The following is a 24,082-nucleotide window of genomic DNA, read 5'->3' as shown; positions in this document are numbered from 1 at the left end:
GAGGCTTTACTTCCTATTCTGAATTTGTTTTGTTCACTTGGTTATTCCTGTTATTAAACTCTAGGTTTCTCCCTCTGTTTGGTCATGCAGCTTTTGTTATTATCACTTGTCATAGAACATGCAGAGGAAGACTTCCCTCATGTTCACAGGTGGAAAGTACACAGGCGCTAGCCTCTGCCAGCTGTGCAAAAGTATGGGGGTTCTTTATTTCCTTGAAGCAGTAGACAATGTCTTTTAATAAATTTTAGATGTGAGTGACCAAAAATATCTCTCAGTGGCACATTTGACATAGGTAACATGACTTAACTTTAGATTTTTACTAGAGAATACAAATTAAGGATCTTCTTAGATGCTATCTATATGTTAAAAATGTCTTAGATGTGTAAAAGTCAAAGTTCTTTGCAAATGCCTTGCCCTTTATTCTCACTCCCTCCCCCAAAAGAAACTCCACAAAATTCTGAGACTCTTTAAGGTGCTTGTTTTTAGGTAATTGGTTGCCAAACAACCAAGAAATGGGTTTTTTAAATTATTATATTAGGTTATGCTTACCTTTTGATGTATGTTACAGCAGTCAGCAGTCATGTAGCATTGTGTCTCATAACTTCCTTCCTGCTATCCTTTGTGCAACAAGATCCCACCTTTGATAAATGCCTGATACTCTCTTCTTGATTTCCAGTGTGATATTCTTCTAATGTTTACATTTCTATGTATAGAAAATGAGTATAATGTAACCATGGTGGAATAATAATTTTCTGGTGATTTGGAGAGAGAATCTAAAAGCAAAAAAGTAGAAGAAGCATGTGGTCTTCTAAAAATCCACCATCCTTCATAGTCCCCTACCGGCCAAAGCCTGTTGATATTCAGTTACTCAGTTTATACTTGTGGTAACACTTAAATACAACCCAAAGCAAAAACAATTATTCTACAGACAGATCATATTTTCATATATTATCCTCCTTTGAAAACAGTGAAATAGCTAATTGGGAAAGCTTTAATAATTGGGTTTGTAAGTGCCACAGATAAACTTCTGAAATGCTTTCCTTACTTACATTATTATATTTCATATAAGGAAACTGCCTATTATTATGACTCGTCTTTTGTCCTTCCTTTGGATAAGTTGAGAATGCCGTCATAATTTTATATACTGATTCATGATTCTAAATATAAAAGAGAACATTTCTCATATTAAAAAAAGAAAAAAGAAAAAGCCAGTGCATGGAATCAGGAGGATCACAACTTCAGGGCAGGCCTGGGCTCCATAAAAAGGCCTGTGTCAGAAAACCTAGGACTGGGGATATAGCTCAGTGGTAATGACTTTATAGAATGTGAAAGTGCTTGTACAGTGTTTAATCACCATCATGGGAAAAGAAAATGAGAAAAAAAGAGATCAAACAATGGAATATATTAGAAACCATCGAAATCATGATTTCTAAATCATGACATAAAGATGAATTCAATTGCTTAGTTTTTATACATTTTTAAGCAAGTCAACCAGAGCTATGGATTAAACATACAAAAATCTATTAAGTGTCAGTGCACCCACTTTAAATGCCAAATCTCTATTAATCTTACGGAGGTGGTATTTGGGGTTTGGGTATGTACAATACAGATTAAGTTGGTTTTGATTGTTGTATATAGCTAAAAAAAAGGTTTTACAAAATTTAGTTGGTCCATAGAATACTCAAACATTTTGAGCATATGAAACAGTATATCGAAGGATTTTTTTTTAATGGATCTCTTTCTATAATCTGCCAGCATACCTGTTTTGCTAGTATGTTCCTTTCCTCACCCACTGTCTTTCTCCTCAGCACTGCTAATCTTCATCTGACTCGCTCACACTCCACCCTTTCCTCCCTTCCTGTTTTCCTCTTCTTTTCTCCTTTCTTTAGTAGCAGCACTGACATTCCTAAGCTCTCTCAAGCTGCTCAGAAACTCATATGCTACCCATAGACACCCAGCCATTCCCGCATAGGGTACATAAGCATTGATTTCCCCTTCCACATTTGGCTGCAGAGTGGCCAAAAGGGAAGAATATCAAATATGATAGGTAAGATGTGTAGGTAACATCTACAGGAATAGGAAGCACTAGAATTAACAGTTTCCCTTTGTGTGTTTTGTTTTGTTTTTGTTAGTGGTGCTATATATTCTGTTCTAGGCCTTTTTTTAATTTTTATTTTTAAGTTGTGTGATTTTGGGCAAGTTTCCTGACCACTCTGAACCCCAACTTGTCCACCTGTTAAACAGATTCCTTGTACAGCCCAGGCTGACCTGGAACTCTGAATTTTCTTACCACTACCTGCCAAGTGCTGGGATTACAAGCATGACCTTCTTTGGCCTTTTGGCTCAACAGTGCCTTGGTTAGTTACTCATTAAAAAGAATATTTGATGGAAAGAATGTCTATAGTCCAGTTAGTTGTATTTAAAGTAGGAAATCAAACCTTAATTATTAAAACTTGTTTAGAGAGCTGAGAAAAATGGTGGTCCTGTAATCCCAGCATGAGGAAGAGGATGGCAAGATCAAGACCACCTTGCTAATCTTCTAAACATGTAAAGCATAAGGTTTAGTCCGCCAGTCACTAGCAATAATTATTTAGAGCCAGGCAAGGAAGTACATACCTGCAATCCCAGTACTGAAGAGACGAGGCAGAAAGATCCTGTCTGCCTGTGCTGTGAGTTTGAGGCTTGTCCTGCAGCATGACACCCAGCTGTGGAACCCCCTGCAGCTTGTTACTGTCTGGCTACAGTTGGGCTCTTCACATGCCATGCACATGCACTTGTATTCTTTTCTGGACTCCAGTGACTTGGGGTTTAAACTAGTGACTGGGCTACGAGGTCTGTAATATCAGTGAAATTGGATTGAGGCTTTTCTGTCTTGAAGTTCTTTTGAGATAACTTTTTAAAATCAGCTCTTGTCCTCCCTCTACAGGAGAATTTGCAGCCTTCAAGTAGCCACTCCATCATGGCAGCATCTGCTCTTTATTTCTTAAGTCTTGTGTTCACACAATTTGTTAACATCAAAACACAGTTCTGTTCCTCAAATCTTTTTTTTTAAAGATACAAAATTTTCAATGCATAAGCTCGTGTGGAACAGAATGGAATTTCCTATTCAACAAAAGAGGGAAGAATGTTTTAGGAACCAGAATTCTCTGCTGCCTGTGTTTCTTCTTCAACACAAAGATCACGTGCATACAAGTCTGCCCATTCCCAGGAAGAAAGAGGAGAGACCCTGAATTCTGCCCTTTTGGTGGTCAGGCATGATGGAAAGAATTTGCTGCTGCAGCTTGGGAAATTTGCTATGGAAAGTCTGCCAGTCAACTTTGCCCTTCTAACCACCAGATCAGTTTGTGCCTGGTCGTCTGATGGGGCAGTTTCCAACACCAAGCATCATTCTTGCCTATTCTGGGATTATGTTGTGGAGCACTTTCCCTATCCACCACCGTTAATTTCTGAAGGATGGAGTAAATGCAGCATACCCTTTGTGTAGCACCTGGTCAGTGTTCAACAGAGGTTATCACGGTGAAGCTCTTTAAATTTAGTGGAGGGTGAGAGGTGAGGAGGGACTGCTCTGGGGACTGAGAAAAGGGGATGCTGCATCTTCCTCACCTCCTCCTGCTCTCTCACCTTGGGTTGCCTTGCTCCCTGGGCTTTGCCTAACCACTCGGGCTGGACAGTGCTGGCACACATTGCCTTCTTTTCTCATTGGGTCCAGCAATGGAGGTGAGGGTTAGGGGATTGTTTCCTCCACAATGTAGCAAATTCTCAGGAAAATACAGTCCATATCTTCCTCTCAGTTCTTCCAGTCACCAAATACTTACATGGCTACCTTGTCCAGAGCACAAAATGCCATGGACAGCATCTAATTAAAAGCCTACAAAACTGCTTACTGACAGTTTTGAATGTGAGAAATTAGTGTAATTTAAATGTAAGGTACAGATTTTAATTTCTGAGTTTCTTCTATTTTTATTTAAAAAAAATAATTTTCAGGTTTAATTGGATTAAAAGAATATTTCCCACCAGAATATATATCCTGAAAATTATATTTTTGTTAATTGTAAGCAACTTTTAAAGAATGATTATTATCCTTTTCTTTACCTAAAATTATGGGGAGTCTTAGCATAATGACAGTTATTTATACTTTTTAAATTAATGGTACTTGCTGGATCCACACTAACATCTTTGCTAGCAATCCCATTGTTTATTCCAACTTAACGCCTACACTACATCCTACATCCTCTTTCTAGTCTTTTATCTATAATATGCAACCTAAAATAAAAATGGTGGTGTCTCCATTCATTCTCCTTCCTTTTTTCCCCAAGCCTGGTCTTCAAAAGGTTGGGTAACTTAGAAGCTGAGTTCCCTAGACAGAAATAGAACTGTTAGGGACATTGGAGTTAAAGGAAGGTGTGAGGCCTGTCGTCAATTGTTTATATAGAACCCTAAATCTGAACTTTGCACAGATCAAAATTATAATCTAGTTACAACTTCCTTTGGCCTTTATTTAAGGGTAATTTAAGAAAATCACTAGTAGCAAAGAAAGTGACTAGATGTATTAATGGCCTGTACCTTTCTTATCCAGGAATCTTGAATTTAGAAATGCAAATTAAAAGAGATGTACTTAGCAACTACACTATAGCCAAGAACTTTAAAAAAAAAAAAACCTATAGAATCTAAAATAAAATGGAGTTTTAAATTATTTTCAAATTATAACTGATCCCACTATATATTTAAGCCTCCTCAAAACAGATGATTTTTTGCGAAAATATCTGTAATCAAAGGAAGGCCTATCAAAAATTTTATGAATCCCCGTAAACTGGAAAATATTCTGAACTTATTAATCAGCAGCAATGCATTTTTAAGTCTTTCATGGGCAGGACAGTATCTTAAAAACCTTAGAAACTGAGATGAAAATGATTCCTATGGATATAAAAAATAGCCTCTGCGTGTGCTATGCCACATTTGAAAGACATTGTCACCCTTTTAAATGCTTCTTAGCATGGCTTTGTTGCCTTTGCCCAGGATTACTAGAAAGAGCTAGGCTTTGGCCATTGATGCACATTTAGGTCCTGCTGAGGAATTGGAGCCTCCTTGGTGCATGGCCACCTCCTTACTGGAAGAGGGGGCCAGCACCCTTAAGGAGGGAGCTGAGCATGTGAGTGGTCTAGACACAACGAGAAGAGTTCCTTCTTCCTTTCATTTTAGTGTAGGTTGCTATCTCACTTGAAAAGGGAAAGTAACGTTGATAGTAAATGAAGCTGTGCCCAGAAGCCAGGCTCAGGGTATTGAGAGATTTTTTTTAAAATAGAGAATATAAAAAGTAGAAATAAATATTTAAACCTTTCTTATTTTCTATCAAATAGTTTTCTTGTTTACAAACAACATGAAAAAGGTTTCCTTTGTGGTTTTTTTTTCTTTATTTTTTTATGCTTAGACTGCAGATAATCTTGTTGAGCTCCTAAGACAAGGAAGTCCTTGTTTGTGCAGAGCACTTTATGAGTAAGTATAGACAGAATGTGGCTGCTTTTCTCATCTTATAAGGCTGTAGCTGTCAGTCCAGAAGTGGTTGTGGTGCCTCCTGAGATCTTTTTTGTTTGGGTTAGGAGTGGAGTCTTGGAAAAGTTTGAGAACAACTATGTAAAATTGTTTTTAAGTATGTAGTATTCCTGATGGACTTTTCATCATTAAGCTACAGGACCCAAACTTTTGCCACTGAGATATTATTAACCTTGAAATGTAGTTTAGAGAAGGAACTTGTGAATAATATATCCAGTGTGATCCTTTATACTTATATGCATCTTCAACGAAGATTGTATAACTGTCAGATTCTGGTTCCTGAACAGCCCATTTCTTAAGTATATATGAGGTCTGGGAAGGCGTAATGAGGCATCCTAAAAGATGATCCGATATAAACTAACTGTATGCTAGATTTTTGCTGGTACGGGAGAAAGCATTATGTAAAGATGTAATTCAGGACTTGAGCACTGTCCACCAGAAACCTTGTAAATACTTCCTTGGTCTTGGTGCAGTCCCACTTTTTTATCATGTGATGTCTTGTACTTGTCAGGCACTGTCAGAGCTGCTGTTTGTCCTCTGCAGATCTCACCTGTCCCCGTCGCACATCCACCTCCCGGCCTCTTGCAAACCTCAGCATCTAGCTTTAGTTGGAAATGCAGTGCAGGGATCAGGTGACCTCTTCAAAAACTACCTCCTCAGAATGAGGTAATGCACAGTTATTTATTTTAAAGTGTGAAAAGTCAGGAGCTCTAGAACATGAAGATGATACAAGATTTTAACGTTGATGTGTACTTGTAGTCGAGTACTTGTTTTGTCCTAAAGGGCATTATACATTTAAGCAGTGATACTGTTTAAAATTTTCTTTAAAGGTGTAGCTGAGAGTATCTACTGTTGTAATTGGTACCAGAGTCTGCTTAATGTATTCCAGAATCTTAACCTTAAATCAGTCGCATGAAGTTAAATAGTTACAGTAACACTTTGCTAACAATGATAAAATTCTACTTCTCAGTAGTAGGTTTGGCAAAACAGTACACCTTCAAAGTAAGTTGGCCACACAGCTTTGTCACACACAGAGATGTTCATCTAAAGAGACTGCCCAGCTAAGAGGGTAGAAGGATAGATACCCTTTTTATAAGATTCTCTTCTTTGTCCAAGCTGGCATTGTCAGTGCTGTAATACCTGCACCTTGACCAGCAGGTGTCAACCAATAAGCTACTTTTAAAACCATAGCCAGAGATGGAAAGTTCACTGTGAGTAGAAACAGCAGGTAGCTTACAGGAGTGAGACAGTGTAGGGAAGCTCTAGAAAAATACCTTGACAATTTGCCAAATGATCTTACTGTGCCTTCATGATGCAATAAAAAAGCTAACATTTTAGCAGAAATCAGTGAGTTATGAAGAGAACAGCCAGTCTGGTTTAACTCAGCTGTGTTAATATTTTTTAGAGTGCAATTTAGACTGCGAAGATAAATGCAGTAAAGAGTTTATAGCCAAAATCACATTTAAAAAATGAGAAAATGGTAAATTTTCAATGAACAAAATTATTTTTTTAAAGTGCATAATCCCTAGTATAGCCAGAAATATTTACCACATAGAGCAAATAGGTTGAAAATACAGTTCAGTGACATTTCTAGAGAAACTTTTTCTACTCTCATAGGCTCTTCAAAGCATGGAACTTTTATACACGTTTGACATTTTAAGATACTGCTGTAGTTTAGTTTTGAAGTAGTTTGTGCTGGGCAGCAATCATGTACTAACTCAGTAAGAAAAACACATTGTAGGTCTGATTTGTTTCCAAAGAAATGCTGCCAACCTAGACACCGAGTGTTCAAAGCTTGAAGTGTGAACTTACCTACCAAGACCTGTTTGCAAACAAAGTTAGCTAGTGCTGCTGACTGCTCTAGTGCATGGTGGAAGACAGGGCTGTCTGTGCGAGTGTCTTTTGTAAAGGGACATTGGAATAGTCAAAGACTTGGCTAGTGCAGTGCATGTAAACTGGACACTCCATGCTGTGGTCTTTGCATCCTCTCTCCTTACTATCCCCAATATGTCCTTTAGCTGTTTCACTCAGATTCCAAGATGAGTTACTGATGCCAGAAGGGACTGAAGTGGTCAGTGTGTTTGTGGTCCATATTGCTAACTCTGGTATAGTTGAAGATGCTGGCCAGATGTTTGTTACATCAGTACACCAGACAATAACTTAAATACTTTCAGATAACTTATTTCTACTTCCATTTGGGCAGACATTTAAATTGAAATTCAGGCCTAATTTTTGACATTTGAGAGGAAAAATTAACAGTTCCTCCTATGAGGTATTTTTGAGGTAGAACCTGAAGTCCTAATCTGTCTTTCCCCACTGGGGTTTGCAGCAAGGATTCTACCACTGAACCACATTTCCTAGTATGTAAAATGTTAACAGTTAAAAATCTCTAAAATCTCTCTCTCTCTCTCTCTCCCTTTCCCTCTTCCCCTCTCTCTCTCCCTCTCCCCCACCCCCGTCCCTCTCGCTCTCTCTTAGGGACACCTAGCTATCACCTTATTAAAGTAATAAAGGTGGATCCTTTATTTCAGTCTTACAACTCCATGTCCCTCTTATTACTCCATCTGTGTCACTAAACTGTTTACTTTTATTTAGCTGTTTTGAATAGTTGCAGTGATATAACCAGTTGTGCATGAGGACAACAGCCAGTGTGTTGTTTTTTGTGGTGCATTTTTTGTAAAGAATTCTGTAGATTGAAGTGCTCTTTGAAAACAGAACTGAAATATTTATTCTTGTTAGTATCGAAAAACGTCTTGTGCACATCATTTGCTTTTCCTGGCAGGCTGAGTACATCCTCCAGCACCCATGATTGCTGGTTCCCATCTCCAGTGTACACAGACAGGCGGGAAGCACATGGAAGAGTGTGTTTACAGAGCTGGGATGGGGATTATGAGTGAGTTACTTAGTCCTATTTTTGCCTTGAAAATCACTGTTCTAAGACTTTTGAACCCATGTGTGTTTGGCTGGGCTGAGTTACATAGAAAGAAACTGCAGGCTAACATAAGCAAACAAAGCTCACGGACTAGGCACAAATGGAAGGAAATGGACCAAAATATGGTAGGGTGACACTTAAAATCTGGGACTTAGGGAAAAACTCAAGGTGGGAGATGAACTATAGTCACCTGAAATACAATGTAAGAGTGCAATAAGTGTGCTTCTTATTCTAAGCTGTGAACTTTTTAAATCATTCCTTTCTAATACATTTAACGTATGTTCCATTGCTGACTAGAACCAGCTATGTGAACATATACCTTTTAAGTCATGTTAATTACCAATATAAGTGGCTAACCTTGATGTCTTATTTATCTTCATGTTGTATTAGTTTACATACCAGGTATATGTGTGTATGCTGTACTCTTCCTCCCTTTATTTGAAAATACTTTGGGTCATTTCCTTTGGCCATGCCACTATACAGCGTTGGTTTGGCTTTGTCACCTTATTTGAAGGACTGTGTCCCAGTAGCAGAGTTTATGGTATTCCCATTGTTGGGTGTACTTCTGATCCTTTGCTTCTCCAGCACCTGCCTCTCCTAAGGTAGTCACACAACTAACTGATCAGGGGACGGACTTCACCATTCATCCTGTCTCTCGGATTCTATTAAATAGACCACTCTCTGGCTTTAGACCAGGAAAGAGGAGACAACCCTAGCCATCTACCAAGCCTCACCCTAAACGGTTGTATGTATTTCTTGGTCTGAGGACAAGTCTCCAATAAGGGAGAGGGAAGGGAAATGCTTCATGTTTGAACTACAGTGAGTTACAGCTCCCTGTTTCACCACCCAAACCTATGGCAATCTGCACCCATCCCTCCAGAGGCTTGGGTTTGTCACTTCAGTTCCACTCAAGCATTGGAAAGGTTTTCTGGAGTCTGGGGTGTGCCCAGGGAAAAGGCGGGGACTTTTTCATTATCCACAGACCTCTCTATACCTGCTTTGCAAAAATTATAATGGAGTAACTATTTTTAAAGCTTATTTTTCAATTCATAAGAAAAAGACGTTTATTTTCAATCAAATGAATGATGTCTCCCTATTACCCCTTATTCCTCAATGTGTGCTTGATTTTTTTTTTCTTTTCTATACCTACTTCCTATTACTTTAGTTCTTTTCCTGCTCAGGTCCCTTCATTTGTACTTTGGAGTTTTCTCATGTAAATTTGTATAATGGAAAATATTGTTCAGTTTGGATAGAAAGCATGGAGAATTAAATAAAAAGATAGCTGAAAATCAAATTGAAGAAATTTATTTCTGTGTAAAGTTATTTAAAAACTCTGTATTATAAAAAGGCCAAAAAAAGTGCTGTGTAATTGATGTGAATACGCAAATACTGCTATAATAAAGATTGACTGCATGGAGAAATCTAAGATTATTTTTCTAGCACTGACATCTAATAGTAGTAATCACTGGCTACTGACAGTCCAGGCTAAAATGCACATTTTGTTTCAAAATGTTGATCACTTCTTGATGGGTAGAAGTTAAAGTTGGCCAGATGCCTACATGGTCTAGCCAACTTATAATTGTCTTTTTATCAAGTTTTTTTTTGATGGCCCTCACAGACAGTATTGTGTGACCTGCTTCTCTGGCTTAAAGTAGCAGTTCTCTGTGTAACTACTTACTTGAAAGTAGAACTTAAGAGCTGGGTGGTGGTGGCGTACACCTTTAATCCTAGCACTTGGGAGGCAGAGGCAGGTGGATCTCTATGAATTTGAGGTCAGCCTGGTCTACAGAATGAGTTCCAGGACAGCCAGGGCTGTTACAGAGAAACCCTGTCTCAAAAAGCCAAAACATAAAAACCTTTGTGATACAACTCAGTTACATAAACACATCTGAAACTGAACTCGTGTTTTCAGTGCTGGTTGCCAGATGAATCTCCTTTATTTTGAAGAATACCTGAGATATTTTCAGACAAAACATATCAAACACTAGAAGGTTTCCAGAAGAAAAAAAAAAGATAACTTTAAAACGCCACACCTAGAAACCCTCCAAGAACAGTCTAAAAGGACAAAAAAAATTGCCGGAAGAGTGCAGGCTTTAAGGGCTGCTTCTGACCTTCCCACCTCTCTTGTTTACAAAGACATAGCTATCTACCAAGCTTCACCCTAAAATTTACTTTGGAATACACCTTTGGCATGCATTGAAGCCAGTAAGAGCTGATAAACTTGCTTAGGTTTTTTTTTGTTGTTGTTGTTCTTTGGTTTTGGGTATTTTGTAAAAGAGTTGTTCTTGAAGAGGAATGGACCACATCTGGGGAAAGTTTACAGATTAGTCTCTCTATGTGGTGCTTCCCTGTGAAAATCAGACCAGGATTCCAGGGTGGCCATAAGCCTAGTTTAGATAAAATATTCTAAAAATACTCACTGCAAACAGTAGATAGCTACTTCTGTTTAGAGAAGCAGTTTTTTTTTTTTTTTTTTTGGTTTTTTCGAGACAAGGTTTCTCTGTGGTTTTGGATCCTGTCCTGGAACTAGCTCTGTAGACCAGGCTGGTCTCGAACTCACAGAGATCCGCCTGCCTCTGCCTCCCGAGTGCTGGGATTACAGGCGTGCGCCACCACCGCCCGGCCTAGAGAAGCAGTTCTTAACCTGGGGCCAAATGACCCTTTTATATAGAGGGTACCTAAGATCGTCAGAAAATACATTATATTTGTAACAGTAGCAAAATTACAATGATAAAGTGAAACACATTAGTAAAAACTCAGAAATTTGGTTTCAACCTGAAGAGCAATGTAGCCAGCCACTGGCTCTTAACTCTACCTCAGTCCAAATGATGATCCTGCCAGGAATCTCATCCTGAGATTCCTGGTCTCCTCCCTGTTTTATAATCCTCTCTAGAGCTGGGTTTAAAGGTGTGTACCGCCTGGTTTCTATGGCAACTAGTATGGCTACTGAGATTAAAGGTGTGTGTTACCACTGCCTGGTCTGTCAGGCTGACCAGTGTGGCTGTTTTACTTTCCTGATCCCCGGGTAAGCTTTATTTATTAAAATACAATCGAAATGCCACTACAATGAAGTAGCAACAAAAATAATGTCAAGGGTCACAGCATTAGGAGAGCTGAGAACCACTATAGAGACCTATGCTTCGTGCTAAGCATAAGTCTAAGCTACTTTACAAATAGAAAAATTAAGACACAAGATGAAAAAAAGTACTTTGCCCACACTCGGCAAGTACAGGACAAGACTTAGGATCAGATCTGGCCAATTTAACTCTAGAGCTTGGGATGCTTTATCTCTGAAACTGTACATCACAACCCACAAGTGGGTAGTAAAATCAGTTTGGGATGTCTCCACTGGCTGTGGATTTTTTTTGTTTGATTTTTCAAGACAGGGTTTCTCTGTGTAGCCCTGGCTCTCCTGGAACTCACTCGGTAGACCAGACTGGCCTCAAACTCAACAGAGATCTACCTGCTTTTGCCTCCTGAGAACTGGGATTAAAGGCGTGCACCACCAAGCGTGGTTCCACTAGCCGTGTTTTAAGTCCACACACTAGAATAAACAGGAAGCACTGTTTGGGAATTTTGAGTTGTATAGAAACTAAGATTTGACTTTTAAGAAAAAACAAACCTGACTACAGCCAAGACCTCAGTTCTGGCTTGGCAAATTTCCAACCCATCTACCCATAACTTGACTTCATCTTATGAGATAAATAATACTGTGGAGAGTTAATGAGATAACACATGCTCTTAACAGTGTCTGGCCTGTGCTGCAATTTGCTGTCAATTTCCATTCTGTTACCATCAAACAAATGCTATACTTAATGCTTCTGTGGGACCCTCTTCCATCTAAGTATTTCCTCAGGTATACACAGCCATGTAGAAGGCATTTCTTTGAGCAGGTTGATCTGGCTTGCATCAGTTTTCCAGCCCAAACATGGAAATGAGGATTCCAACATTCTTCTAAACAAAAGAATGTATTTAAAATTACCTATTAAGCAATTCCTTGCTTCTAAGGAAAAGAACTAGGGATTAGCCTGCTTAAACTCACTGTTGTAGACTATGTTCTCGGTGACAGGAAAAGCACAGCCCACCCTCACAGATGTGAAGCGCCCCCAGTGCCACAGTGGGGTACTGTGGCTGTCAGAAAAGCACAACTGCTCTAGTTGTTTCAGCTTCTGCTGCTACTGTGACCTCTGGAAACTGAAGAAAAGGTAGAAAATTCTGTTATAGGAAACCCTATTGTATTCCGTCTTGAAGCCTGCCAACAAGTTGGTCAGGATAGTTGATGTCAAACACAACCGGCAACCATTAACATCTAGTCCCATCCTCTCCTTACTCGTTCACAGCCACGTGAAGCCGTTTCTCACACAGAACTTGGTCTTCTCCTAGAGCAGGAGTCACCATGTTCCTACACACACTTCCTATAAACCCTGCTTACTCAGAGCACAGCCAGACGCCTTAGTACATCATCCAGTAGGCTTCTTTCACAGCTCTGAGCAAATCTCAGAGTACTGACTTACCTACCACCTCTCTCTCCTCTCTAAAGTTCTCTAAAAACAGTTCTTTTGTCTGTGTGACTTTGAGGAAGCTCTCAGTCTGTATCCCAGGCTGTCTCCAACTTAGAATCCTCTGGCCTCACTCTCCACAATGCTAACTCCCTAACCCCCACCTCTAATCAATCTCGGCACTGTACTCCCAAGGCCATGGTGGTCAAAAACTTACTGAGTAGTTAAGTCTTCAAACTATGTTCCACCAGACTTTTCTTTGTGAATGGAAGAAAACACTTATCTCCTTATAACTGTTGTTAGGCTACAGAGGGTGGAATACCCTGGAACAACATTTTGGGAAAAATAAAAAATCCTTACCCCCAGTCCTAAGAAATTCCTAGTCAGGCATGGCTTGAGTCCTGCAGGAGACACGGAAACTGTGGACTCTGCTGATGCCTAACCTCGGGGGCAACAATCAAGCTGCAGCAGCTTTAGGTCATATCACCTGTCCACACACGCAACTAAGGCATGAGCTGAGGAGGAGGCGTGGTACCTAAGTTATGCATAAACTGGGATCAGACATAAGGTAACCACTCACCAGTGTGTGATGCTAAGCAAAAAACTATCTCCTTGTTCATTAATAACCCCAAAGAAAGGACACCTATATCACAGGCGACTCAAGAGGATTGGCTGAAAGGGCACAAACCACTTAGCCCAGCAAGCAGTCAGAGAATAGAATAAAGGATAGCTGTCACCAGTTCCTCATTCTTGGCAAACCACTTTAATTTACAACTTTAAATATGAAGGCTGTAATTTCTTGAAACTTCTCACCTTGCTCCTGTAGGGAAAGAAAAGTAGGTAAGTTTTAAGAACTATTACATTTACTAATCCAAATTCATAATCTTATTTGTCCAATCATTCAATCATTTCTTTTTAGCCCTGACTGAACAGCCTTTCAAGAAAGAAAGCAAAATTACCCTTTCTAGTCTAGTCGTTAAGGTGTTAATTCCATCTTCCCACTTGAACAGTAAAAGCAGGACACGCTTATACAGCTGCATACCATAAACTCTAACCACCATAGTCCAGGAAATAGAACAGAACTGGTTTTTTTTGGCTTTGTTTTGTTTTTGTTATTGATGTTCTTTGTTTTGGTTTTTCAAAACAAGGTTTCTTTGTGTAGTTTTGGAGCCTGTCCTGGAACACAAGGCTGGCCTTGAACTCACAGAGTTGCCTGCCTCTGCCTCCTAAGTGCTGGGATTCAAGGCGTGCACTACCACTGCCTGGCAGTTTGTTTGCTGGTCCCGACTCACTCTGTAGTGTTGTCTGATTCCTATCCTCTTGCCTCCACCTTCCAAGTGCTGGGATTACCAGGAACAGACTAGCAAACCTGAGTTTTCTTTGTTTAATGCTGGCAACGGAGCCCAGGGCCCTGACCATACAGAATTCATCTTTACTCAAGGGGTGGATAGAAGCCAAAAACTGTAACCTAACTTTAAGACTACTTTTTTTGTTTTTAATATATGATGACTAGAAGATAATATGGGGATGCAGGCTAGCGATGTGAGAATGGTTAGGCAGACATTAGATAAGACAAGTGGCTTTTAGGATAAGCTTGTTTAAGACCACTAAGAGTGCAAAACAAGTCAGAATTTAAAAACAGGACTTTCAGGCATACCTACTTGTACAGAGTTAAGTTTATACCTTCAGTCCTCGTCATCAGGAGGGACCCCCAGTTCTTCATCTGTCCATTGTGAAGGATCTGGATATGAAAAGTGGCCCTGGTGACAACCAGTCAAAAGAAAACAAAGTCAAAAAAATAAATAAATAAATAAATAAAAATAAAAAAAAAAGAAAACAAAGTCAAGAGTCTGTACTAATAATTGCAGCTGATCTTGAAAGAATAGCATGCACTAATGACTATAGCCAGCATCTGTGATATATGAGCCCTGACTCTCCCTTAACCATTCAGTGGCGCAGCCTGCTTCAATCTACTCATTACACACAGTGACTTGAAGTTTTTAGAGGTGGCAGCGTAAGCCATTGAGTATATTCATGATGAAGAGTGGGAAGGAGTGGAGGCCACAGGTCTCATATATACTCCTTGTCTCAGCAATAGCTCATAGTCCTGGCAAAACAAAATGTTTCACATCCTTTACTCCTACTGTGAGATTTGGGAGCCTCAAGCGGACGCAGTCTCTCCAGTCCTGACCTGGAGACCTATCTGACTTCAGCCTCTACTTCTACCACCTACAGCCTCAAATGTATAGACCTCTGCCTGCCTCCTAAGTGCTGGGGTTAAAGGCGTGCACCACCACCACCCAGGGAAAGGGATATCTTGATAGAGGGGGCTATTTGGGGGTTAGGGAGAAACCTGGTGCCAGGGAAACTCCCAGGAATCTACAAGGATGACCCCAGCTAAGACTCCTGGCAATAGTGGAGAGGGTACCTGAACCAGTCTTCCCCTGTAAACAGATTGGTGACTAACCTAATTGTCATCATAGAGCCTTTATCCAGTAACTGATGGAAGCACATGCAGAGATCCATAATGGAGCACTGGGTCAAGCTCCAGAGTCCAAGTGAAGAAAGGGAGGAACAATAATATAAGCAAAAAGGTGAAGACCATGATGGGGATACCCAAAGAGACAGCTGAGCTGAGCTCACTAGAGCTCATGGACTCTAGACCGACAGCTAGGGAGCCTACACAGGATCGAACTCGGCCCTCTGCACATGAGCTTAGTCTGTTTGTCGGGCCCCTAGCAATGGGATCAGACCTGTCCCAATGCCTGAGCAGGCTTTTAGGAACCTATTCCCCATGTTGAGATGCCTCATCCAGCCTTGATACAGCGAGAGGAGCTTGGTCCTGTCTCAGTCTGATATGCTACGCTTTATTGACTCCCATGGTTAGCCTGCCCCTCTCGGAAGGGAGTGAGTGGGTTGGAGGTAGACAGGAGGGGGGTGGAGGGAATAGAAAAAGAAGAGGGAAGGGAAACTGGTTGGTATGTAAAATAAATGAAAAAAATTTAATAGAAAAACCTGGCTCAAACAGAAAAGTTAAATGTGAAATTTAACCTACAAATGAAGATAAATGTTAACTCACCAATCATAAAAGAATGACTTCTAGTCCCCTCCCCACCTGGCAACCTAATGGAAACCAGATATCACTAGGTGGCACGGCAATACAGTGCTCAGGGGTACACACAATCTAAGCTAGCCATGCCGCCTCCTCCCCTGCTCTCAACACAGGACTAGAACCGTTCTCCCACACTTACCAGCACAGCGTCCGAGTCATGCCAAAAGCGCCAGAGAATCCAGAACCACATGAGTGAGCTTAAGAACTCACCATAGATCACCTGTTTCCGGGTAAGCTGAGGAAATTCCCTGTACTTGGGCGGAATATGCACCCCACCGCCAGCACTAGGAGAAAAGACAATACAGAAAACGGCTTCTTACTGAGTTTCCAAAGCAGGTCATCTCAGCCTTCACCTGCATCTTTAAAACCGAAGCTGGCACATCTCATCTACCCCAAAATACATACTGGTTTTTCATTTGGCTGGCTTTAAACATGGAGACAGGAAGACTGGTTGAACTGACAAGAGGCCACGGTATGGTTTCATTTAGCAAATAGTCCCCATAATACACTGGAACAGTGATGACTATAGGGTGCTGCCCCCAACGTTGTTTAAAGGACTGGGAACCTGAGGTAACCTGTCCCCAAAAGAAAATGAAGATGACTTTTGTTCAGTTTAGTGATATACTTCAGAGACAGCGTGCATCCTGGGCCCTAGTCTTTACCCGAGGACTATCACATAGAAGCCAAGCACCATAGCGCAGGCCTGAAACCCTGCACTTGGACAGTTGAGGCTGGAAGCTCAGTTCGACACTATCTACGTAGGAAGTTTAAGGTCATCCTGGGCTACACGAACTTGGGAAATCCTTTTTAAAACTCTAATAACTCTGAACAAAGCCAAAAAGCTGCAACGGTAAAACTGAATAAAACCAACTGGGTGTGGGGGACTCGTTTAGGCACTCACTGGCAAACCGTGGCACACAATCCATAAGGGCAACACTTTTGTTTTGTTTTGTTTCTTTTTGTGTAGTCATTGCTGTCCTGGCACTTGCTCTGCAGACCAGGCTGTCCTGGAACTCAAGAGTTTTCAGAGATCCGCCTGCCTCTGCCTCCCAAGTGCTAGGATTAAAGATGTGCACCACCACCAGGCTAGGGCTATCCTTATTTAATTAGGACTCTGATCAGTATAGGTTGGTTCTAACTTAAATGATGTAATTTATACTTAATAAAGCTATTTCTATGTCCTGTTCAGCGCAACCCATATGCTAATGCACAATCAGATATAAAAATTTACAGTGTGCCTATATAAAATACAACTTCAGTCCAGCATAGCAAAAATGCACTAAAATTTCTGGGAGGTTCATGTGTGATATTCCCATGGCTCCTCACCGTCCTCTGCCCTCTTCTTCCTAGCAGAGGACATCAAGTATCTTGCTCTATCAGTCCCTACCTCATTCCCTTGAGGTCTCCTCCCTCTGAACCTGGGGCTAGGACAGCAGCTAGCAAGGCCTGCCCAGGGATCCTCTCGACTCTGCCCCTTACAGCACTGGGGTTATATGTGCAGAAGGCAACTCCTGGCTTCTCCTCTGAGTGCTGGCATCCAGGCTCAGGTCCTACAGCTCCTGCTCTTCAGCTCTGAAGTGAACTCTTCAGCCCTGATGGCTGTTGACAAGTTGGGGCTGATTTTTATTATTCTCTCTCATTCTAAAAGACTGCTGGCAGGTATTACTGAGTATTCGCCACGTGCAGGTACCACATGTAGGATCGTTATCTGTTAACGGAACTTTTGTAACTTTATGCGGATGCTGTGATTTGCTGTTTCCCAGACTGGACAACACATGGATTTTGACGACAAAGCCCAAGAACGTTGCCTACAAGCAAATACATTCTTTTTTTTTTTTTTTGAGTTTTTGTCTTTCATTTTATGGACCAAACTAAGATGTAACTCATGCGCTGGGGGTGCAACTCTGTGGTACAGTGCTTGCCTAACATAGGTTCAGTCCCCAGTGGAAAAAAAAAAAAAACAATACAGGGGGCTGGAGAGACGACTCAGCAGTTAAGAGTACTGGCTGGTCTTCTAGAGGTTTGAGTTCTATTCCCAGCAACCACATGGTGGCTCACAACCACCTATAATGGGATCTGGTAAAAGGCAAACCCGCAGATAGAGCACTCATATACTTAAATTAAATAAATCTTTTAAAAATAGGATGCTAAATGAAATAAATAAAAAGTCCATTTTCGAGCATTATGAACCAAGCACAATTGCCTGGGAAGCAATTACTGAAGCTGACATTCACAGGGAGTCCATGCAGACAACTAGGAGACTCAGACTCTCACCCAAGAGATAATTAGTCTAATCATTAGACCTCTGAATCAAGCCGTGGCCCCATAATAAATGGGTGAAATATTAATAAACCAACGGGAAAGAAATTAAAACTTGTCACCAGAGACCAAACCTCTGATGTGTCTGCACCCCAAATTCTATCTGAGTTGGACCTGTGTCGCCAAAAAACCAAGGCGAGCGCTAGAGACCTATTCCTGTAGTAGAGCATTTCCCTAATTGGAGGTAAGGGAAATCCAAGCTAAGGATTTAGAGTGAGCTTGGATTGGAGGCATCCTCAAGAGAATAAGAGAATTAAGACCTCAAAAGAACTCTCGACGGATTAATCCTGCCGGGATACAAGATCTGGGTCAAAAAAAAAAAAAGGAAAAAAAAAGAGTCTAATACAACAAAACAAGAAGTTATGAGTTTTACAAAACTCCGGTGGAGAGAAAACAGAATGGGCATGAATGAAACAGCATACAATTCGGGATTTAAAGTGCACGCCCTTAATCCCAGCACTCGGGAGGCAAAAAGCACGCATAATTTTACAGTTCGAGGTAACCCCGGTCTAAATAACGAGTTCTAGGCCAATCGATGCAAACTAGTGAGATCGTCTCAAATAAAGTGCCAGATTTTCAACGTAAACATGTGCCTACTGGGAAAAATAACGAACTTACTACCTTCCTGCCTTAAGGTCTCCCGTGACTGCCCAGGACTGTTAGGGAAAACCTCAGTCCTCCGAGGCACTCCGCGTCCAGTCCTCACTTGTCTCGGTGCCCATCTCCACCCGTGTCCATGCGCTCCTGACCTCCACTCCCCTGCTGCGTGGAAAGTCTCAGTCAGGGGACTGTGCGTGGCTTATCATTCAGGTCCTAGTTCACGCATTTCTCTGGCATTCCCGTGCCATCCCATCGCCTCCACCCCACCGATCTCTCTAAAGCCAGTCTCCGTCCCTGCGGACTACAAGATCCGGCATTCCTCGGGGGCAGCGGAGCGCGCACCGACCCTCCCGGCAGCCTGTCTCAAGGTGACGGCGTCCGGACACCCGCGCTGGCGCAGTTCAAGCCAGCCGAGCCCTCACCCCCACCCGACACTCACTGACGGACTCCACCATCTCCAGCCGCCCGCGCTCGGCAGCCCCGGAGCAGGCGGCCTCCGACGCGACCGAAAGGTGCCAGCCGCGTCAGCGCAGACATAGCAGAGGCGAACGGAGAGCTAACTACAGCTTTCCCACCCCTGAAGCGTCACTTCCCAAGTCCCGCCCTGTGACGTCACGGCGTCTACCTGGGCCAATGGTGGGCCACAAGGGACATGCTTAGGCGTACTTAGCTCCTACTTGGTGGATTTTGGAGGTTCCGGGCTACCGGGCGGATCGGCAGTCCTTCGGAAGGAGCTCGGGCTGTCCTCGTGACACAGCCTGGCAAGTGCTCCTGGCTGACCTTGCTGCTGCTCCCTGCTTTGACTCATGTGGGCGGTGCCTTCATGCGTGTTCCTGCCACTATGGGCCCGTGTTAACGGTCTAAGTCTTTCTGAACCATGCCAGTGTTGTTTCAGGATTGTTCTGAAATCTGATGACTAGCCGGCAGCCAGGGTGTTCAGTCACACTACGTGGACCGGTGGCGGGTGGTATCAGGATCACCTGAGGAACCTAACCCTGAAATCTCGGAATAAGTAAGGCCAGGAATAGAGGTGAAGGTTCCTAAACAACTTGATCCTTAGCCAGCACAGGATTCAGTTTTATCTCTCGTTGTTATTCTTGCAATAAGCAAGCAGAAAAACGAAAACATGAGGGCAGTCCATTTAAGACCAGCGGCCACCAGGATGGTAACAAACCTGAGAACTGACCTCAATTGTAATAATGGAATCGCAGAGGAAGCTGTAGCACAAATATTAAGCACATTTCGATCTCTGTGTAGATGCGCGCAGTTGAGGGAAACATGAATATTCGAGCTCGTTCCCTTAAAACTAGAATGCATTCCTGTTCTGAGTTACTAGGTCTACAGGATAGCCTGCTGACATCTTTCCAAACAGCTTTCATTTTTCTTTCACTTTAGAGTTCCTTCAAGAAACAAAGGCTCCACTTGCTAGTAACAAAATAATCCACCTGCCTCAGCCAGCTTTTATCTCTCAATATTGCCTCTGTCCGAACTTGGACAGACTCCAACCTTCTAGGACTCACCCTGACACCCCCAAATTGTTGAGGTTGTGAGAAACGGTTTTATTCTATAGAAGGTGGCTAGCACACAAAGGGCCAATATGCCAAAAATCTTCACCTTGTAAATCTTAATTTAAATCTTTTAATCATCTAGAAAACCTCTGGTTTACACAAAGGCCTTTCATTCAGGGAACTTGGTGACAGCTACTGACCCCTTCCCTCCCCCTTTTGCCACTATTAGGAATTTATCCAACCATGGCAGACTGTGAGGTTGCTCTCTCACCAATAGGATGAGACAAGGTCATCCATCACCTGTGTTAGAATAACAAGTGAGCTTCCTGCCCTACTGGGCTTGCAAGGCTAATTTAGGTTTTGGCACACTCTTTTTACAAAGAGGCATTGCCTTGCAGGGTTCCAGTGGGCTTGTTTTGTTTTGTGACACTGAGAATAATTTCCAACAAGGTCCTCCCCGATATGCTGCAGTCTGGGTTTGTTTGCAGAACATGCAGTTCTAACATTAGCCTGCCAAGCTCACACTTTGGAGAATCGCTATAGTGTTCCATATTCAAGAGTACAGGAATGGATACTTATCAAGGACAGACCTGAATTTAGTGACCTGGCAGCACCACATATGACTAATAACTTGCCTTCTGTGCCACCATATGGGACCCTTTGCCCTTGTATGTAACAGGAAGCCTGTCCTAGGTTTTAAATCCAATCAGAGCTCATTGTGAGACCCTGAATAAACTTGACTTCTTCACACCAAGCCTCCAAATATTGGCTTTTGGGTGGCAAGCAGACAAAAAAGTGAAAGTGACAGTAAAAAAATTTTAGCACATCAATATGTGTGTATTGTTGTTATGTGTGGGCACACATGTACCAGGGCGTGCACTGGAGGTTAGAGGACAACTTTCAGTTCTCTGCCACCGTGTGGCAGCCAGGCTGACGTGTGTGTGTGTGTGTGTGTGTGTTTGTGTGTGTTGTTGTTGTTGTTGTTGTTGTTGTTGTTGTTGGATGTGAGTATGGATGTCTGCCATGGCACACACATGGCCAGAGGAAATCTACAGCAGTTGGTTCTCTTCCACCATGTGGTATCCAGGCTTACATTATGTGTGTGTGTGTGTGTGTGTGTGTGTGTGTGTGGTGGTGGTGGTGGTGGTGGTGTTGGATGTGAGTATGAATGTCTGCCATGGCACACACATGGCCAGAGGAAATCTACAGCAGTTGGTTCTCTTCCACCATGTGGTATCCAGGCTTACATTATTTGTGTGTGTGTGTGTGTGTGTGTGTGTGTGTGTGTGTAGTTGTTGTTGGTATGTGAGTATGAATGTCTGCCGTGGCACACACATGGCCAGAGGAAATCTACAGCAGTTGGTTCTCTTCCACCATGTGGTATCCAGGCTTACATTATGTGTGTGTGTGTGTGTGTGTGTGTGTGTGTGTGTGTGTTTGTGTGGTGTAGTTGTTGCTGGTATGTGAGTATGAATATCTGCCGTGGCACACACATGACCAGAGGAAATCTACAGCAGTTGGTTTTCTTCCATCGTGTACATCCCAGAGACTGGACTCGGGTCAGCAGGCGTGACAGCACACACCTTTACTCATTCAGCCTGCTAAGCTACCTCACTGGCTTTACTAAATATAAACAATCTTTCTTGAGCTTTAAGGAACCTAGGACATCTGATGAACTTTGGATAACATCAGGAGTAAAGCCTTTCCTTAGTTCTGTGCATAAACCATCACAAAGCATGTAAGTTGCCATGAGGTTTAACTCATAGAAGATGATAAGCCTCTATTAAGAAAATCCAGGGGAGCTGGAGAGATGTCTCAGTGCCAAAGAGCATGTTCTGCTCTCCCTGGGGATCTGATTTCAATTCCCAGCACCCACATCACATGGCTCACACCCACATGTAAACTCAGCTCCAAGGGATGATACATACTTCTGGCCTTCGTGGTAACTGTACTCACATGCATGTACAAACTCCCTGTGTCTCTCTGGCTTTTGCTAGACAGGGTTTCCTTGTAGCTTTGGAGCCTATCCTGGAACTTGCTCTATAGACCAGGCTGGTTTCAAACTCACAGAGATCCACCTGTCTCTGCTTCCCGAGTGCTGGGGTTAAAGGCATTTACCACCACCTCCAGCTCTCTCTCTCTCGCGCGCGCGCACACACACTCTGTCTCTCTGTCTCTCTCTGTCTCTCTCTGTCTCTCTCTCTCTCTCTCTCAGAAAACAGAGGAACTAATCTGCAGAATATTCCTTTACACTGTGTGAATGTATGTCACTGTGATTGGTTTAATAAGGAAGCTGACTAGCCAATAGCTGAACAGATAAGTTGGGGGCAAGCCAAACTGAGAATGCTGGGAGGAAGGAAGGTGGAGTCTGAGAAGTAGCAAGCAGACAGAGAGAAACAAGATGGGCATGCCATGGTGAGAAAAGGTACCAAGGTGTGTGGCAAAGTGTAGATAAGAAATATGGCTTAATTTAAATGTAAGAGTTAGCTAGTTAACAAGCCTGAGCTATTGACCAAGCATTTATAATCAATATTAAGCCTCTGTATGATTACTTGGGAGCAGCTTTCAGGAGAGAAACTTCTGTCAACACTAATTAAAAAGCTGAGACTGATTGGAATGATCACCACAGGGAAGATACAGAGACTACACCCTAGATAAGCTCACCAAAGATGGAGTCTTGAAGACAATAGCCCCTTCATGTCCTAAACCAACTCTTGGCTCCTAAATACTAGCTGTTGAGTGGCAAATTGTGTCTGCTAAAGATAAGCCTTGGGTTGAACCCTGAACCTGTAGAATTCTCTCTATGGATGAAAGTTGACTTTCTAGTTTATATTCAATGGCATGATTTTCTCTGGGCTACTGTCCACCACTCTGACGCAGGAAGTTCTTCTGTACATGTGTTGCTTTTATTGGTTAATGAATAAAGAAACTGCTTTGGGCCTAGAGCAGGGCAGAACAGAGCTAGGTAGGGAAAACTAAACTGAATGCTGGGAGAAAGGTAGAGTCAGAGAGAAGTCATGTAGCCCAGCCAGAGAGAGATGCTGGACAGAACCTTGCTGGTAAGCCACAGCCACATAGTGATACACAGATTAATAGAAATGGATTAAATTAAGATGTAAGAGCTAGCCACTAAGAGGCTAGAGCTAATAGGCCAGTGATTTAATTAATACAGTTTCTGTGTGGTTATTTCGGGGCTGAGCAGCAGGGAACAAGCGGCCTCTTTACACCACTCCTTCTAACAACATACACAAACCACTAAGAGACAGTCCATGAATGGAAAGGGCAGACGTCGTCACTTCCCAAACTCCATAGCTGTCCAGCTCTAGGAAAGGTCACAGGGCAAACTCAACTTACATTTCTAAAAGGCCATAGAGGACCATTGAGATGTTCAGTGTATGAGCTGACCATGCAGGACTGATGACCTGGGCTGGGTCCTACTCAGAACCCAGGGTGGAGAGATTCAACTCCTGACACCATCCTCTGACCTCCTCACGCATACATACACATCACACACACACACACACACACACAGCAATAACAAATTCTAAAAGAGCTTAGATGG

General features: G+C 42.2%; 2 protein-coding genes across 7 annotated transcripts in view; one reads left to right on the top strand and one right to left on the bottom strand.

Moving 5' to 3' along the window:
- LOC121463309 (serine/threonine-protein kinase B-raf) overlaps positions 1–3,178 on the top strand; it is a 118,457-nt gene extending 115,279 nt beyond the window's left edge. For all 4 annotated transcript variants that reach the window (XM_041675433.1, XM_041675430.1, XM_041675432.1 and 1 more), the window contains one exon: positions 2,927–3,178. In XM_041675433.1, coding sequence (XP_041531367.1) covers positions 2,927–2,949 — 23 coding nt within the window. In that variant the 3' untranslated portion in view covers positions 2,950–3,178. The remainder of the gene's footprint in view (positions 1–2,926) is intronic.
- A 10,547-nt stretch (positions 3,179–13,725) lies between these two features.
- LOC121463417 (NADH dehydrogenase [ubiquinone] 1 beta subcomplex subunit 2, mitochondrial) lies at positions 13,726–19,609 on the bottom strand. 3 transcript variants are annotated; one of them, XM_041675619.1, is made up of 4 exons: positions 19,452–19,609; positions 16,233–16,377; positions 14,639–14,741; positions 13,726–13,801 (listed from the first exon to the last, which is right to left on the bottom strand). In XM_041675619.1, exons 1-3 carry the CDS (start codon positions 19,547–19,549, stop codon positions 14,667–14,669), a joined length of 318 nt encoding a protein of 105 aa, XP_041531553.1. In that variant the 5' UTR covers positions 19,550–19,609; the 3' UTR covers positions 13,726–13,801; positions 14,639–14,666. The 3 variants fall into 3 exon arrangements, with proteins under 3 accessions (XP_041531553.1, XP_041531552.1, XP_041531551.1); XM_041675618.1 differs by having other exon boundaries at positions 14,643–14,741; XM_041675617.1 differs by having other exon boundaries at positions 14,665–14,741.
- Positions 19,610–24,082: the final 4,473 nt, after the last annotated feature.

Source organism: Microtus oregoni, unplaced genomic scaffold, assembly GCF_018167655.1.
Source record: "Microtus oregoni isolate MIOR12 unplaced genomic scaffold, Mior012 000026F_ref0000081, whole genome shotgun sequence".
In the NCBI taxonomy this organism is placed as follows: domain Eukaryota; kingdom Metazoa; phylum Chordata; class Mammalia; order Rodentia; family Cricetidae; genus Microtus; species Microtus oregoni.
The sequence above is the reverse complement of the archived record's forward strand: the minus strand, read 5'-3'. Positions and strand labels throughout refer to the sequence as shown.